The 15,122-nt window shown below is 40.2% G+C and overlaps 1 protein-coding gene across 9 annotated transcripts in view; it reads left to right on the top strand.

Annotated features, from left to right (window-relative positions):
• The window catches only part of ASB7 (ankyrin repeat and SOCS box containing 7), a 31,800-nt gene that overhangs the window by 1,751 nt on the left and 14,927 nt on the right, over positions 1-15,122 (top strand). For 4 of the 9 annotated variants that reach the window (XR_001873189.1, XR_001873190.1, XM_017805235.1 and 1 more), the window contains exons 3-4: positions 4,410-4,508; positions 8,114-8,374. Coding sequence is in view for 7 of the 9 variants with exons in the window: in XM_017805235.1 (XP_017660724.1) it covers positions 8,164-8,374 (211 nt within the window). In the remaining 2 variants the exon portion in view is untranslated. The other 5 variants (XM_017805240.1, XM_017805239.1, XM_017805236.1 and 2 more) reach the window with 5 other exon arrangements.

The raw sequence follows: 15,122 nt of genomic DNA, 5'->3' as shown, positions 1-15,122 counted from the left end.
CTATTTTTGAGCATTAGCTGCAGGGGAAGGAGCAGGACCTGTTGCCAACAGTCGTGGTCAAGGCTGGATCATTTTTCCTGTAGAGATGCCTTTAGCATATGACAAAAAGTAGCTGCTACGTGTCAAGGATTAAATAGAAAATCCCTCTGTAACACAAGTGCAAAAAATTCGGGCATTTTGAAAGTACAGAGAAGAAATACTGCATGTTATTTTGATAACACGCCACAAACCCACAAGTAATAGTGGAACATGTGGACATGCCCAGTGTGGTTGCAGGAGGGATTTTTGTGCTGATAGGTGGGACAGATGTGCATCACTATGAACTCACCACTGTATTTATGGCACAGCTGTTTCATCTGAATTTGGTTTATTGTAACTCCCTCTCCACAACCATCCAGTGCATCTCATGTCAGGACTGGAGCTTCTCCAACAGGGTGCCGAGAAGTCATGAGATCTTTGGGATTTATTCACAAAAGGACGTGTAAGTTTTCATTTGATTCTGGAAGCTCCTTCCTGATGTGAAATGCCAGTGCAGCAAAGTTTGATTCAGATGCAGAGACTGGAACTGAGTTCATAGGAATCAGGGAATTAACTTCTGGCAGAAATTTGCACATGGCCGAAACAAGGCTCAGAGTTTAATGTTATGCTGAAGTCCTGCTCTTGATCTCTGGAAGAAATGCAGCACACTGCAAGTATAGACAAAGTTTTAGTCTTCAGGCTGTAGGCTCATTTTGGTTTTGTTTTGCCTGAGTTCTAAACCCTTAAAGGTGATGTGCTGTTTGAGAGACAGTTTTCCATTCTTCCAGCAGTGCTTATAGAATGATATTATCCCAGTGAAAATCTTGCTTTATCCACTGAAGACATCCCACAGATTTTGTCCACTTGTATTCTTCTAGGCTGTATTAAACAGAAATACATATCAAATACAGAGAACGTTGCATGACACAAACTCTGTAAGCAGCTCTCAGTTTGTTCATCAGCCATGCTTTGAGTGTTAGTGCTGAAGTGACTGCTTTGATGTGGTTTGAACTGGCCATTGGTTCCTGCCTCTGTCATTCTATGCAGTATTGGTGTTTGGGTTCTTTAATAATAGAAAGTCATGGTAAAATACGTAAATCTTAGTCATTAGCATTTAATACAAATTATTATTTTTAAGGCTAAGCTTTCATCTGACTTCTACAGTTTAAAACTTAATAGCAACACCACTGTAAGTTGGAGGAGAATTTGTATTTTTTGCTTGCTACGAGAGTATCTCCAAGCTCCCTGCAGTTTGTCAGTGCACATCTTGAGGGAGGAGGCTCTGGCTTTGTGAACCCCATGCAGCATTCTCTCCTGAAAAAGATCCCTAAGGCCTTGCTTTAGCATTAGCATTGAGGTCCTGGATTTGGAAGGAATTGCAGGATTTTACTCACTGGGCTCTGCTCCTGGTGAAGCTTGCCAGTGTGTGGGTGAGGATGGTTAATAGCTGGTGTGCTTTCTGAAGGTGAGCTTTCCTTCAGGTTTGCAGTCCTGAAGGTACAGGAGCTGGGTGGTTTCTCTGGTTCTCCATCAGGCCCAGAAGTCAGACCTCCCAACCTGTCTGTGAAATGGGTAATCATTGGTAAAACAACACCTCTGTGCTTTGGTTACACCCACCTGCAGAAAACACAACAGCTGCTTATTAGTATGTAACACCACCATCCACCTTGCTGCAAACACCTGAAGCTGGTGGGGGATTTGCAGATTAACTCTTTTGGTTGTTTTAAATTTAGTGTGTCCAAGCTACGAGATGGCATCACAGGAGCTCTGAGGAGAAATGTGTAACTTTTAATGACAGCTTGTGAAGAGTGAAGGCTTCTTGCCTTTGAAGTAGCAGTTCCTCTGTGATGTTTTGGATTCATGCACTGTTAACTCATTGCTTTCAGACCCAGCAATTCCCATGTGTTGCTTGGTGATTTTCATCTCAGCCACTCAGATACCTCGCTTGATGTCTGTCTGGGGTGTAGCTTGGAACATTTAATAGAAAATATATTCAGGGTTTTGAGGCTCTGGGAAATTTTAATATTTCACATGTTATTTGCAAACTTCATGATTGTGATATGAGAATGCAAATAATAACAGAATTGTTTGCCTTATTCTCTTGTCCGAAGAGCTCCTGATATAGGAGGCTGAGTGACAGATGAAGGTGTGTTTAGTTTCTTTGTCAAACATGTATTGACCATTTTTAAAATGCCTTTTGAGTGAGAACACATTCAGCTTGTTCAAGTTTTGAAATGGGTGGGAGAAGTGAGTTGTGAGACTAATGAAGGCTGATGTGATTATCCTTATTCCACAGGGCTTTCTTTTTCCTTTTATTTATTTGATCTAAATGTCTTGGAATGCTTCAACCACAGGCAACTCAGATCTACACTGATTAGGTCTATGCCAGATACTAAATGTCCTTTGTAATGGTTCACTTTCCTTGTTGTACAGAGTTAGGCTGACATCAGGAAATTATGGTCCTTATTCAGCTCTTGGGTGTGTAATCTCAGGATTTAGGAGTCAGGTCTGTCTGTCAGGGCATCTCAATGAGCAAAATGCTGCATTTTAAGGTCTTGCTTTTGGTAGCAACCTTTAACTTTCTTTAAAGTAAGTACATACATATGTTGGAATAAATTTTCCACATGATGTTTGCAGTGACTTTAAAGAAGTGACACATTGATGTAGAAAAGTCTAAGATCTCTTTGACAACATGAGACATTATCAATAGATAATGAAGATGTTTGTCTTATTTTTATTTAGTGCTGCTTCTACTATAATTATTAGTATTTTAAGCAAACTTTGTTTAGTCATTGAGCGAGAGAGCTTTACTTTTACTAAATATGACTTCTTTTTATTAAAGTTGCAGATCTTACTCTTGCCATATGCAGCTAATTTTCCTTTGGGGGGAAAAAGCTTGTTACTTTTTTAGTGGAGCAATCTGTTACCTTGTCTGTAGTCTGTGAAGTCAGTGCAATTCTAATTTGCATCAGCTAATAAAAAATGTGTGGGTTTTAAAGTGAAAATCATGCAAAAATTTAGAAGAAAAAAAAAGGTGAACGACTGATCATCTATGCGAAAAAAACAAGGCTAGAAATGTGATCAAATTAGGTCATGGCAGTGCAGTTTTGTGCAGGGCTGGGAGCATATCTGAAGACCTTGTATTGCTTTATCTTGGGAAGCAAAGCTCTTGGAAAATGCGCATAAGAGGGATGAAAAGAGCTTTTTTTCATCCCCTTCTTTGAGGCATCGTCAGGAAAGCACGATTTCATGTTGCATTAAGTGGCAGAAATTTTAACTTCAGCTAAAAGCTGCACAGTTCATGTAACTGTTCTGGTTGCAGGAGAAAGGAGTCACAGTTGGGTTTTTGTGATCTGCTGTACAATTAAGTGTTTAATGGGTTTATTGTTTGTTATATTGCAGTGCTCACGCAGGACAAGGGGCCTGTCACTAAAGGCTGCAGCCAAAGGAAACGAAAGGTCAGAGAGAGGTGTACAAAGAATTAATGAAATAACACTGAGTCCAGGCTGTGAGAAATGATCTGGGACTGATCCTGTTAAGTGCAGGTGACAAGGAAGGAGGATAAGGAGGGTTAGTCTGACGGAGGAATCTGGGTAGGGATCGTAGCTGGTGTTGGGTAAACCCTGATACTAAAAGGGTAGCTTTTATATATGAAGAAAAGGGTGAAGATTTTTGAGGTGGTGGCATTTTGCTTGTATGGTGAAGGTGTCTTTAGCTGTACGTGAAACACAGCTGGTGTCAGCTTGAGCTGTCACATGGGGGAGAGGACACTGGCTGGTGGCACCAAAATCCAGCTGGAGGACAGGAGTCAATGCTCAGTGTGCTCAGGTTTTATTCTTTGGATAGGGAAGCAGAGATGGGGTGGAGATTTAAAAAAAAATAAATCAAAACCTTTAGAAAAAAACCCAAAAAAACCAACAAAACAACTAAAATCCCTCAAAACCAAACAAAAATATTGCAAAAATGGTTTGGGAAGAACTAAGTGGATCCTGAATGTTTTTCCTGGCATCTGACTCCCGCAGGGAGAGGTTGAGCAGTCAGGCAGAAATACCTACTGTAACCTTTGTATCCATTCTTGTTCCATCCAGGAGCAGATACATGTAATCCTTACAGAAGAGTTTAGACCATTCCTTCAAGGTTTGCTCCAGAGAGGAAGCCCATCTCTCGTTTTTCTTGGCTCCCAAAAAATATTCTCTGCAGCCTTTTCCTCATGTGGCAGAAGCAAAGTCTCCCTACCCCAACCTCTGGAGGACTCCTTGATAATGGAAGAAAACCCACTTCAGGGTCTTTTCTGACATAACTGCATTAAAATGTGGCATTTTAGCACGAGTACAAAATGAAACTCTCACTTTTATTCTTTGCAACTAATAAGAAATATCATTTTTTTTAAGGGGTAGCAGGTTGTTTGACACACATGGGCACAGAAGATTATGAACAGTGAAGACAATGAAGAGTGGGACATCCATCAAAGAGTAACAACATCTGATAAGGTAATTCAGGACCACATTGAATTTATCCTGTTGTACTTGCAAAATCAATTAAGTAACTGTTGTTGTCCTCCATTTTCATGGCACTGTACAATCATTATAACCAAGAATATATAAGTACATTCTTCCCCCCTGTGCTTCATTTAGTTTTTTTCAACTTCCACGCAGAAAGCCAATGTGTAACAACCCAAATGCATGCTGTGTTCTGAGTGAGATTGATTGCAGTTGCAAAACATTAAATATTAAATGCCAAAGGGCTACTTCCAGTAGTCCTCCTTCCCTTCTCCAAAGATTGATGTCTTAAATGGGGATTTGCAAACAGGATTTTTAAATGATCTATGGAGCAGAAGTGAAAATGTTTTCGAAGCTGGTGTGTACCTAAAACTATCCTGAAACCTTTAATGTTATGGTTAAGTGTTCTTGTAATTTGAATTTCATTGCTTGCCATAGGGGTGAGATGGAAGAGTGGGTATTTACAGAAACTGTGCAAGTGATAAAAGGAGCTGCCTGACTTTGTCTTCTGTTTTGTATGTTTTAGTACTTATGTACTTTAGTACCAGCTAATTTGAATAAGCTCTGCTAGTCACATGCAACATATGGGGCCAATGCCAATTTTTTATAATGCTGCATTACAAATATACCCACCAGCTGAGAAGTGTGAGAGAGAGAGAGCTTTGCTTTTTCTTAACCAACTGTCTTCATGGAGAGTTGCAGGGGGGATGCTGCTGCCCCCTTAAATGAGAAATCCCATTTCACTTCATCTCTTTAGTCATCCCACCTCCTTCCGTAGCATTTTGTCCAACTGTCCTGACCTTGATTTTCAGGATCATGTGAGGTCTTGTAAGTATTAGTCCTTTACAAGAAAGGACTGTAAAAATGGCAGCAGAAAGTTTGTCTGTATTAACTTCTGAGCAGATATTCTCAGTTTGAGAAAAACTAGATATTGTAGATAATCAGAAATTAGGGCTAAAGGGACACAGTCTGAATTATTATTTTTTAAGGCTTTCCCATGACTTATTATCAGTTAGGCTCTACAGTCAGTTTTCACCTGCAAATCCAAAGAAAGATCTGATTCTTATGGCTGGAATTTCATTAACAGTGCTGTTAGTGGTGTGATGCAGAATCAAGGCAAGCTTGCTGTCCTGTAGGTGAGCATGTTCTGAAGTGCTAATTGGAGTTTAGAAAAGAGCTTAGCAAAAGCTTATTAGAGTCAATAGAAATACTTCCATTGCCATCAGATTAACCAAGTTTGATTTTTGGAATATGCTGCAAAAGCTGACCTGGTGAGTTAGCAGTTGCTGCTTTGTAAATCCCCTTTCCTTCCAGTCTCAGATAATGAAGTTCACACTGTAAAACAAAACAAAGCCAGTTCCTGAGCCATGTATAACATATGGAGCTGAAAAGTCTTCTTTAATAACCCTGTGCTGAAGTAGTGATTGTTGCCATACATGGTAAGTCAGAGCATTTATAAATGTCAAAGACAGGCATTGGCTGTGTGTCATTTCCATATTTGCAGTGTAAGTAGGGTCACTGGAGCTACCTGTTAATTATGAGTTTATATCTCTCCAAAAAGCAGATAAATAACTTCTCTGCCGTGGGCACGACGAGGTTATAGAAGAGCAAATCCAGAGCTGTGTCTTTATCTGCAGAGATGGCAGTGATTGATGTCTTCACTTTTCTCTTGTCTGTGTGTATATCTGGATCCCAGGAAAACAAGTGCCCAGTGGGATATGGGGAGTTGATTGCAATGTCTTTTGAGTGACCTGTGGATCACGAGGATCTGGAAATCCTCAGGATATTTATGTCAAGGAAGGTTTAGGTGATGGTGTGGGTTGACATCCTAATACACCAAGCTTATTGGAAATTTTAAGTTTTTGTCTTTAGGACTTTTCTTTGTAGTTTAATCTTGATTAACTTTGCAGGAGTTTAAATACATTCCTCTTTTAAATCTTCTAGTTCTGTGTTAATATCCATTGCAACAGGTCTTGAATATTCTGAGTCTCCTGTTGCTCAACATTGCCTTTCCCATACCTTGCTTTTATTCTTTCTTCTCATATTCCTTTCCATTCTAGGACTATGGGATATAGTACACAATGTATGTGAAAATGTAAATACTTTGTGTACTGTGGAAGAATCCCTGAATACCTGTTTTTTTCTTGTCCCCAAGTAGAGCTGCAGGTGGGGACTTTTCAAACAGAGCATGAAATATAGTCCTTCCCTCTTTCCCAATGTGTCCTTGTTTCTAGACTCTTTCACCATGGCTATTTTAGATAACCTTTTGGCCCAGCTCTCATGCTCTGTATCAAGGTAATTATAAATTGAATAGTTCTGGTACCTGTTCTCATGATGTTTGACAGGGCTGTAGTAACTGCACTTAGGTGTTTCCAGGTCTCATATATTATTACCTTTGTGTTTGATTTTTGCAATGTAGAAGTTCTTTGCAGCCTTTATATACTAAGTAAGAAGTGCACAAGCCAGAATACAGACTGTAGACTCTAATTAAAAAAAAAAAAGAAGGGTGGAAAGGAAAACAATAAAATTAAAGTTTTCAGTCTGAACATCAATGTTACTAATATTCACGTGCAGTAGGTCACGGGATTATATTAGCAAGATAAAATTATTTTCACTGAAGCTTAGAGGGAATGCATTTCTAGAAAAATAAAGATTATCCTAGTTCAGTTGCAGTAGCAGTGGAGTGCTGTTTCATGCAACAGTTTGAATCATCCATTCAACCAGTATCTCTAGAGTTAGTGACACAGATGTTGTGATTTTTATATGATTGTTAACTTATGGAGATTTGTCATTTTGTTATTGCAGGTGCTTTTTGTTACTGTAGGTGCTTTCACTGTGAAATGCTGTCATTTCTGAAGAAAATGTTGGCTATTTATGATGTGTGAGTGTCCTTTTCTTTTGCAGTTCGGTGATGTGACCCATGTACTGTGATTTCCTAATAACAGATTGTTTGGGTTTTACCCTGTGTGTGATGTGACTTTGGTCAGAATATAGAGAGAATTCTTAACATTGCATTTTATTACAGAGTCACAAAATCAGCTGGGTTGGAAAAGACCTCTGAGATCATTGAGTCCAACCTTGACCCAACACCACCTTGTCACCCAGCCCATGGCACTGATGCCTCATCCAGTCTGTCCTTAAACACCTTCAGGGACAGTGACTCCACCGCCTCCCTGGGCAGCCCATTCCAATGGCTGATCATTCCCTCTGTAAAGAATTTCTTCCTAATGTCCAACCTAAACCTCCCCTGGTGCAGTTTAAGGCTGTGCCCTCTTGTCCTACTGCTGGTTGCCTGGGAGCAGAGCCTGATCCCCATCCGGGTACACCCTCCTGTCAGGGAGTTGTGGAGAGTGAGAAGGTCTCCCCTGAGCCTCCTCCTCTCCAGGCTGAACCCCACCAGCTCCCTCAGCTGCTCCTCACAGGTCTTGTGCTCCAGTCCCTTCACCAGCTCTGTTGCCCTTCTTTGAACATGCTCCAGCATCTCAATGTCCTTCTTAAACCGAGGGGCCCAGAGCGGAGCACAGCCCTGACTTATTTCCAAGATACCTCTTTCCTTGTCCCAGTCCTAATTTCTTCGCGCTTCCTATTGCTCCAAGGTGACCAGTGTGCCCTCATGAGGCTCCTGTAGAAGCCAGATCCAGCTAGGATGTTACACCATCACTGCCGGAGGAACCCTGAGCTACAGGAAGAGTTGCAGATCCAGGCTGCGGTGGCTGCCGGCGATGTCCACACCGTGCGCAAGATGCTGGAGCAGGGATACTCTCCCAACGGTCGGGATGCCAACGGCTGGACTTTGCTTCATTTCTCTGCAGCAAGAGGGAAGGAGAGATGTGTCCGTGTTTTCCTTGAACATGGAGGTGAGTCGCCCGGGGAGAAAAATCTTCATGTCCGACTCACTGCTTTCCATCCCAGTTTTCACTGTAGGACTTCCCAGCACTGATGAGATACCAGACTGCCCATTATTTCTTGTGATTATTTTGTTCTTTGCAGAAGTGATTCATCTCTGTTTACTTCTGATGCACACTCTGAATGAAGCCATAGATTAGCTTTATATCTTAATACATTGCCTTTTTTTTTCCCCCCACCTCTGTAGAATTGCCTAGGAATTGTTAAAAGAATGAATAAGCGTTATGAAAATAGGGCAGAAGGGCTCATTATAAAATTAAATGCGCTCACAGCACTCCCTCCAAGCTTTTCTTCTCTGGTAGGGGGTATTTTTAGAAGAAGGCAGGTCCTTGAAATGAAATCTTAGGGAAGTTTGTTTCAGAATTCTAAAGCAAATTAGCAAGTTGCATTAAAGACAAAATTTCCTTATGCTTTTTAACAGAGCTTACTAAACTTTATAGAAACAGTGCTCTGTGCAAGGACTTTAGTGCCAGCTCATCCAGATGAGTTTACAGATCTCCTGCACCCATCCATGTTGAAGCTTTATTTCAAGAACTCATGGAGTTTTATTGGTTTAAGTGATACTCATGTGGGTGATGATTTTTATCCCTCAGGTGGTACAGTCAGAATTTCTTACTGCTTTGTCATCTTACAGGGCTGCCTAAAGTTTTAGAAATGGATAGTTTTAATCTTTGAATGTGATACTGGAGAGGAAAAGTACAAATCAGTAGATTCTGATTAGTGCTCTTAAAGAACAGCATCCTCCAGCTCAGCACTGTTCTTACCAAATGAATTCTGAACTGAGATGTTTTCAATCCCAAGGAAACTGAAATTATCTCTTTGATTCTTTGTGTATCTGAGGCCATATGGGCCCCTTTTTTCTGTCACAGTGTTTGTCAGCTGCTTGGATCACCCTGAAAATGGAATGGGGCATTAATAGGCTGTGGTAGTGGCACAACCAGTGGTCTGTTGCTTAAAAGCAGTGGTGAAATACAGCCTGAGCAACTGGACCCTGTGGATATACCTACTACAGATTGTAACCACATAGAAAGGGCAAACCCTCATGTCCTTATTGGAAAGGGGGGAAAAAATTCTACTTTTTAACTGTAATATATGTGGATAATCTCAAGCCTTCAGTTTGATAATTCAGAAATTTAAGGCTGTAAGTCAGATATCTTGCTTTTTACTTTTTGTCTGTACATTTAAAGATGATTAGAGAAACCCTTCTATATTCCTATGTATTTTCATTTTATGGGTGTAGATATTACATAGCTGCTGATGCAGTGTTTTGTTGTTATTTTTGTTGTTACTCTCTCCTACATGAAGCACCAGCTGAATGTGATGCCTCATGAGAAGTGCCTGTAATGAAACACCCTTGTCCTGAAGCAGCACAGAGTTGAATCACCAGGATGAGAAAGTTGAGTAACAAATAGTGTGAGGGTTAGTCATCTACAGCAGCTTTCCTGTAGCTGAGCCTCACTTCTGAAAATTGGCACTGCTTTGTGCCTTGCCTTGTTTTCCCTCAAAACAGAGGCATAAAAATAATGAGTATTTAAAACATAATCATGTCACAAATGAGTTAATAAGCAGTGAGTGAGTTGACTCTTGCAAGCTGAGTTAATCACACCAGCCTCATTAGGGAGAGGTTTGTGTCTACCTTTCCTCACATGGCCTCTACTTTTCTCCCTCTGGAGTGGATTATTTTGCTGTTGGTGCTTAATCCCTTGCCAAAAAGATATTGGGGTGAAGGAAAAAGTAGTTTTCTGGTGTGAATCTTATGGTAAAGAGAGTATTGAACTGACTGTGTATTGGTAATAAATAGATATTGAGGGGGAGTGTGTGGAGTTCTGGAAGAAAGAGAGAATTGAGGTGCTAGTGGGAAAGAAGTGGTAGTTATGGATGTCCAAAGGGATGGGGAAGCTTAGCAGAACTGGGAATATTTTCACAGGACAGGACTGGGAAAACCACTCTATGTTGTTGCTGAGGGTGGAGTGCTGTGCCTCAGATCTGAGGTGCTGGGAGATTGTTACCAACACAGCCTTGCATGGGAGTGGGATGGAGATGGAGTTTGGCTAATAAAGGCTGAGAAGGAATCTGGTCACTGACCTGGAATTAAAAGGTGGATTCTTATGGGAGTCATGACCTGGCTGCCTCCTGCTTTTGCTTTTTCTCTTCTCTTCCATCACTGCTCAGCAGCAAAGAAAAGAGCCAGAGGACAGTGCTGTGCATCAGATTGGCTGATTTGAGTGGAGGTGGTGGAACAGGAGGAAGTTTTTTATTATCTCCTGAGCAAAGAGACACAAATAGATGGGGAAAATGCTGAAAAAAACCAGTCCAGACTAAAGGATGAAGCCAGCAGAAATACCAACTAGATACAGAGGTGATAGGTCAGATTGTGAATATTCTTTAGCAACGGATAAAATGCAGAAAGTTCATCGTAACCATGGAAAAACTTAGTTCTTATGAAAAATAGTGAATTTGACTTCCTTAGTGTATTTGTCTCATTGGAATAAAGTGAAGATTCCATGAAGCCAGCTCTTCCCATCCATGGAAACAATCTGGAGCCACAAACCTCAACAGGAGAGCAACACAAAAGTAGGGAGCACAGTTTTTAGTAATCTTGGATTTTTGTATAACAAGCCTTTTTGCCCTTTAGTGTAATTTTTTAATTTTCAGTCTGACATACAGAGACAAACACTGGAAAACAACTATGTTTTATTAATTCTCAACCCCCACTGTTAATGTTGCAACAAGCTAAAGTTAAAAGTGTGCAGTGAGCCGTCCCTTGGTGATGTTTTCCCAGTACAAACTGAGCAGGACAGTTCCTGGTTGCTCATATTAAAGTGAAGAAAAGATCCACTAAAGCTCCTGGAAATTGAAGAGTAAAAGAAAGAAGTAGCCCAAGAGCCCTTTTTATTTATTTTTAGTCTTGGCTTCAAGGTATCTAAATTTTAGTGAGGTCAAGCAGAATCTGGGAGGATCTAGAGAACAGCAAATGCTCACCCCCCTAAGCTCCTGAAGTGTTTCTGTCTCTGAGCAGTAATGCTTTCCTGGACAGCTTTTATATCAGTGTTACCTCAGGAAATTCAAAACAGAAGCTACATGTAGCCATGTTTCTAAACCTTGTGGTCAGAAGTAAGCCTTAGTTGGGGGAAATAAGCTTGAAATAATATAAAGTAGTTTATGAAGCCAGAGCTTTGCTTTCTTGGCTTCCCAAATTAGACTGGGATAGAGTGACCTCAGGAAGACGTCAAGAAAGAGGGGAAACTGTCCCACCAAGCTGGGAATTGAAACTGTAAAATATTAGACTCTTGTTTAGGAAACTATATATCCTCTAGATAATAGTATTGGAAATGAATTTCATTAACAGTAGAGTTTAAGTTACTAGTTTAGGTGCCCGACTTTAACCTGAAATAAAATAATCTGAGTATCATTCAGTGTTGCAAATTTTCCATCTCAAGTGAGCTTTACTGCAGTAATTGGTACCCTTGGTAAGCAGTTCAAGGTTTCTGCCATTGTATTATGTCTGATTTTTAAGAACTTTAGAAGTGACCAAATACAGTTTTAGATTCTGCTCTCCCCAAATTAATGGGAAGTTTGGAAGGAAATAATTGTTTGACAGTCGTGGTGGAGACCAGATATGCTGGCAAGTGCTGGCTTAATCCCTTTTCAGCTAAATATACTCATTCCAGATAATTTTTTCACCCCTCTGTGAGATGAGAGTCATTCCCAATTAATTTTTACCTCGCTTGTGTTCCAGGGGGAGAGAGTTACTTTACAACATGATACCTTTTAAGAAACCCAACAAACCCCCCCCCAACAACCCGGGTTCTTCAGGCAACATCAACTTTGTGGTGTTATTTTTACTAAGACAGAGTCTGAAAGGATGGAGTTTGTGTGCAACTTAATGCAGGTCCAAACTTGTGAAGTTCGAAAGTTTTCCAGGAGGTGGCAGCAGGACATTGATGGAACTGCAACAGCCGTTTTGAGCTTGTTCAAATCCTTTCCCTAATCCCGGGGCAGGCTGGCACTGTTGGCTCACTGGAAGTCCATAATCGTAATGGGAATTACAGTATTTTTTCACGAGGTTTTTCAAACGGATTTGTTTTTGGAAGGTTGTTTGCGTTGCCTGGTTGCCCAGCTGAGAGGCTTTTTTTCCCCTGTCCTTGCTGAGACACCTCTCAGTGGTTTGTTCGCCTCTAATTGTCAAAACCAGTGATGTTTTGGGAGTAGGGAAAGCGTGCAAAGTGCTTAAAACAATAGGTGCAAGGGGATTGTTTGGCTTGGAGTACAAGTGGTATAAAAATGCATCTACATGCACACACAAAAGTTGGGGCATATCTGCTTGAATTCGGAAATGGCATTGACTGAACTTGGGGCAGTGTCCTGCATTTGGGGTAGAAATGATTGACTTGCATTCTCTGTGCTGCATGGGAGCAAGGAGGCACAACATGAATATTATTTCTACTAAAAAACTTCTTTTTTGGTGGAAAATGGCCCTGACTGCTGCTGTGTCCTTTCCTTTATGTCCATCTTCCTCCCTAATTCTCAGAATGTGTTACCCCTCTGCACCTTAACCCTCGTGCTCGTGCTGCCCCCTTTGTTTATCACCACTCAGAAGATAATGTAGGATGGTCTGACCAGTGTGAAGAGAGAGACCCTGGGAGCAGCAAGCATCACTTTGAAATAGTATCCTTGTCTTTAGTGAGTGTGTGGGTTGTGCTGATTCTTTGCTGTACTTTGGACACCATCACAGGACAGGTCAGGAACCACCTGTTTATTCCCTGACTGCATTTTCCTGCCCAGCATCCATTGCTTCAGCCCAGGTTGGTGTGACTTTACAGGGCACTCAAACTTGTCACAGAAGACTAGAAAAGCTGTCACCAGAGAAAGACTAAACTTTCCTTAATCTGCCTCTTGCTATTTCTGTGTTTATTCCTATTCTATGCACTAGAGGCAGTTCTCACATCTTATTTCTCTCTGTGGTCAGGCTGTATTAGTATTTATGTTGGATTTTTTGTTTGTTTGTTTGTTTGTTTTCTTCCCCTCAGACTTCACTTTACATTTAAAAATATCCTTGAAGTTGCCTGATCACCTTTGCAGCTGTATTTTCAACTGGTTCTTGCCAGCTTTTTTATTTTGGTGTGATGTCTATCTCAGGGTTATCTGGGTATGATCACAGTAGGTTGGGAAGCTTATTCCTGTTTCGTGTTAGCACCTTTGTGTGTTCAGGTGTGTTCAGACTAAGGTAGCCTGCAGTTAATATTGTGTTGTGATCTTAGAGCAGGTTTACTGGTATCTTGTGCAGATGGTATCTAACTTGGGTTGGGAAGGTGTTCAAACTTCCAAGAGCAGCATCTACAGATGGTGGAAGGAGAAACCTCCCAGCCTGGCTTGTTCTCTGGGCTGAGAAATGGCACCTTGCCTTGGGTAATTAATTAGTTACTTGCTGTACAAGTTTGGGTGTCCTGAGGAAATTAAGTAAATTGATTTATTTTAATTTTTAAAATCATAAATCACTCTGAGTTTTTGTGCTGTGTTAAGGGGAAATAAATCTGTGTAATTACCTGTGTTCTGCACTAATGTGCACACCTTTCAGAAGTGGGTGCTTACGTTCTCGTAAAAAAAAAAAAAATCTTAAATTTTTGTGAAACTGTATATTCAGAACAAATTCTGAACAGATTCATCATCTCCAAAAACAAATTCTGAACAGATTCATCATCTCCAAAAACAGACTTTATCAAGATAATCTAAAATAACATATATCCTACATGCTTTGGAAATCCTGCAGACCTCAGAGAAACATTTTACCTAATACAGCATTACACCCTAAAAACAATACCGGGCTGCCAGACCACAAAACATCCGCAATTTGGGACAGCAGATGTTTCTACACATGCTTCTTTTTAAGACCAAGAAGCAACACAGGGGAAAATAAAAAAGCTGAATATTGAGAAAGAAATGTAATATTGTAGAGCTGGAGGAAAACTGGATGGACAGGGAGATTTGAGTAATTAACCTAAGAGTTGTGAGGAAGATGTGGAAAAGTATTTGTGAAACGGAAGCATATGGATGTGAAAGAAAAAGTCTTTTTTTTTTTTTCTGTGTGTGTGTAAATAATATTAAGTAAAATTTTAACTTTGTCTTAAAAATAGAACAAAAAAATCCTGTCATGCTATGCCTAAAAAGAGGGAAAAGCAAAGAGTTCTGCCTCGTGTTCTTGTAACCTTTGTTTCATGAAGGACTGCTTTTTCTAGCTCAAGCGATTTGAATCACTTCTGCTTAAATCTTCTGCACATTCCATGTCCATTTAGACTTTTGCTTTAAAAGGGGAATAATTTAAAACGACTTTGTTCAAGTGGGCTTTTGCAGGACTGCTTATTACCATTAAGTCTATTGTGAAGATTCTGGTTTGCACTCTATGGTGTTACACTCTAATACTGACTCTTAAGTTCACTGTATGTGAGCAGTTTTACAGTAGGTACTGTCTGTTCTAAATGCATTTAACAATTACTGTTTGATATTCTTTATTTTCTTTTTTCTTTTCTTTATTCTTTTTTCTTCTCTTTTCTTTTACCTTTCCTTTCCTTTCTTCTTTTCTTTCTTCTTTCCTTTCTTTTTCTATTTCCTTTCTTTTTCTCTTTCCTTTCTTTTTCTCTTTCCTTTCTTTTTCTCTTTCCTTTCTTTTTCTCTTTCCTTTCTTTTTCTCTTTCCTTTCTT

Source organism: Lepidothrix coronata, unplaced genomic scaffold (assembly GCF_001604755.1).
Source record: "Lepidothrix coronata isolate B3197 unplaced genomic scaffold, Lepidothrix_coronata-1.0 Scaffold11, whole genome shotgun sequence".
Lineage (NCBI taxonomy): Eukaryota > Metazoa > Chordata > Aves > Passeriformes > Pipridae > Lepidothrix > Lepidothrix coronata.
This window is presented reverse-complemented; position numbering and strand designations above follow the sequence as displayed.